A 2,500-nucleotide genomic window follows, 5' to 3' on the forward strand; every position below is an offset into this window, starting at 1 on the left:
AGTGTTGAAAGCATCAAGACCAGTTTTGCAAACTTTAGTGGGTCTCTTTGTCAAATTTAATGGCAGAAATGTATAAGTAGGATGCTTATCAGTGCCTTGCCCAAATTTGCATTTTATAGAGTTAAGGAGAGGAAGGTGCACAATAAGGTGCTTAACTAATAAAAGTGAATTGAGAAGTTCCCATTAGTGACCCCAATAAGTGGCCTCCATTAGTGTCCCCAATTAGTGTCCCCTATTAGTATCCCCAATTAGTCTCTCCTATTAGTGGTCTCCGTTAGTGTCCCCTATTAGTTTCCCCTATTAGTATCCCCAATTAGTCTTCCCTATTATTGGTCTCCATTAGTGTCCCCAATTAGTGGCCTCCATTAGTGTCCCCTATTAGTATCCCCAGTTAGTGACCCCTATTTAGTGTCCCCTATTGGTGACTTCTGTTAGTGTCCTCTTTAAGTGTCCCCAATTATTGTCCCCCATTAGTGACCTTTATTAGTGTCCCCTATTAGTGTCTCCTATTAGTATCCCCAATTAGTGTCCACTATTATTGTCCCTCATTAGTCTCCCCTATTGTTGGTCTCCGTTAGTGTCCCCAATTAGTTTCCCCAAGTAGTTTCCCCAATTAGTCTCCCCTATTAGTGGTCTCCATTAGTGTCCTCAATTAGTAGCCTCCATTAGTGTCCCCTATTAGTTTCCCCAGTTAGTGTCCCCTATTAGTGTCCTCTATTAGTATCCCCATGAGTGACCCCTATTAGTGGACACTATTGGTGACTTCCATTAGTGTCCCCTTTAAGTGTCCCCAATTAGTGTCTCCCATTAGTATCCCCAATTAGTGTCCCCTATTAGTGACCTTTATTAGTGTCCCCTATTAGTGTCTCCTATTAGTATCCCCAATTAGTGTCCACTATTATTGTCCCCATTAGTGTCCCCCATTAGTGATCCCAATTAGTGGCCTCCATTAGTGTCCTCTATTAGTGTCCCCTATTAGTGTCCCCTATTAGTATCCCAATTAGTCTCCCCTATTAGTGGTCTCCATTAGTGTCCCCTATTAGCATCCCCTATTAATGTCCCCTATTAGTGTCCTCCATTAGTGTCCCCTATTAATGTCCCCTATTATTATCCCCAATTAGTGTCCCCTATTTGTGTATCCTATTATTATCCCCAATTAATGTCTTCCATTGGTGGCCTCCATTAGTGACCCGTTTTAGTCTCCCCTATTAGTAGCGAAGGTACAAACAGGACAGACGCATGCGATGCGCTGCTCTAAAACAGGGAAGTTTCTTGATCCGATAGCTATTGAACTGCTGAATGGTGCTGTTACACTGGACAACGCTAATAATTTATTTGCACTTTTCATTTTATTTCACATTATTTATTGGTGTATAAGAAGTTACATACAAGGTTGTTTTCAATAATTAATTAGCTTATTAAGTAAATTACAGTTATTACAATTATAAGATGTGTGGGGTGGCGAAAGTAGCGTACGCTTTTGGTCACCAAAGGTGGTGCAAGGTGTTTTAATGAGCTACAGTTCTTTGTAGAAACCGAGCTTCTTTATTAAACTACATGTACATAATGTACTGTAGCTGTGCAAACTGTTTGTTCCACTTCATTCATTATTTTCAATTTCTTGAACTTTGTTCCATTTGTTCCAGCTAGGTTCACCTGTTTTTGGACATGACTGTATAGAGCCTACATCTACTCTGCCCATGTTTATTTGCAAACTTGTTCAAGTCCAAAGTTACTTGGAATATCCAAACACAGTCCAAATTAACTTCAAAACAAAGGTAATGTCAGAATCTGTTATCCTTCATCCTTTATAAGGGTCACAGAGTAGTTGTGGTAAGACCATCACTAACCTATAGGCTTTATTATATTTGCATGGTTCATTTTATTTCACACTGTTTAATAGTGTAGGTTCTATTCAATAATTAAATAGCTTATTAAGTAAATTACTATTTTTTGAACATGTATAGAGCCTACTCTGCCCATATTTTGTAAACTTCTTCAAGTCCAAACTTACTTGGAATATCCAAACACAGTCCAAAAATTATAAACTTCAAAACAAAGGTAATGTCAGAATCTGTTATCCTTCATAAGGGTCACGGGGTACGCAGTTGTGGTAAGACAATCATTTTCCATTTTTGGTAGTCTATTAAATTAGAAGTGTTTAATAGTGGCAGCCAACACTTATCGCAACGAGACTCATTCACCAGACACAAACAGGCAGTGTTTAGTCAGCCTCTTTTATTTGCTACGGCATGCTCAAAAACTATTATTTTTTTATTAATTGGTTAAGTTGTTATTGAAATCCAAAAAGAAAATTGGGGATAACCAGGCATTTTTCAAAGAAACTTTATCAACATTTTGGAAAAAGCTGTAAAATACAAAGCAATGTGTGGTATTCTTTTTCAAATTGAAGCTTAATAATTATTATTATTATCTCTGAAAAAAGCATGGTTATCCCCAATTTTTTTTGGATACCATGAGCACTTGCTGAGTTCTGCTT

General features: G+C 37.9%; 1 protein-coding gene across 3 annotated transcripts in view; it reads left to right on the forward strand.

Moving 5' to 3' along the window:
- Nucleotides 1-2,500, forward strand: part of LOC138032576 (uncharacterized) — a 149,351-nt gene that overhangs the window by 39,075 nt on the left and 107,776 nt on the right. For 2 of the 3 annotated variants that reach the window (XM_068880282.1, XM_068880284.1), the window contains exons 5-6: nt 1,651-1,778; nt 1,968-2,329. In XM_068880282.1, coding sequence (XP_068736383.1) covers nt 1,651-1,778; nt 1,968-2,090 — 251 coding nt within the window. In that variant the 3' untranslated portion in view covers nt 2,091-2,329. Of the gene's footprint in view, nt 1-1,650; nt 1,779-1,967; nt 2,330-2,500 lie in introns of those variants that run through there. The other variant, XM_068880283.1, reaches the window with a different exon arrangement.

Source organism: Montipora capricornis, chromosome 14 (genome assembly GCF_036669925.1).
Source record: "Montipora capricornis isolate CH-2021 chromosome 14, ASM3666992v2, whole genome shotgun sequence".
Taxonomy (NCBI): Eukaryota; Metazoa; Cnidaria; class Anthozoa; order Scleractinia; family Acroporidae; genus Montipora; species Montipora capricornis.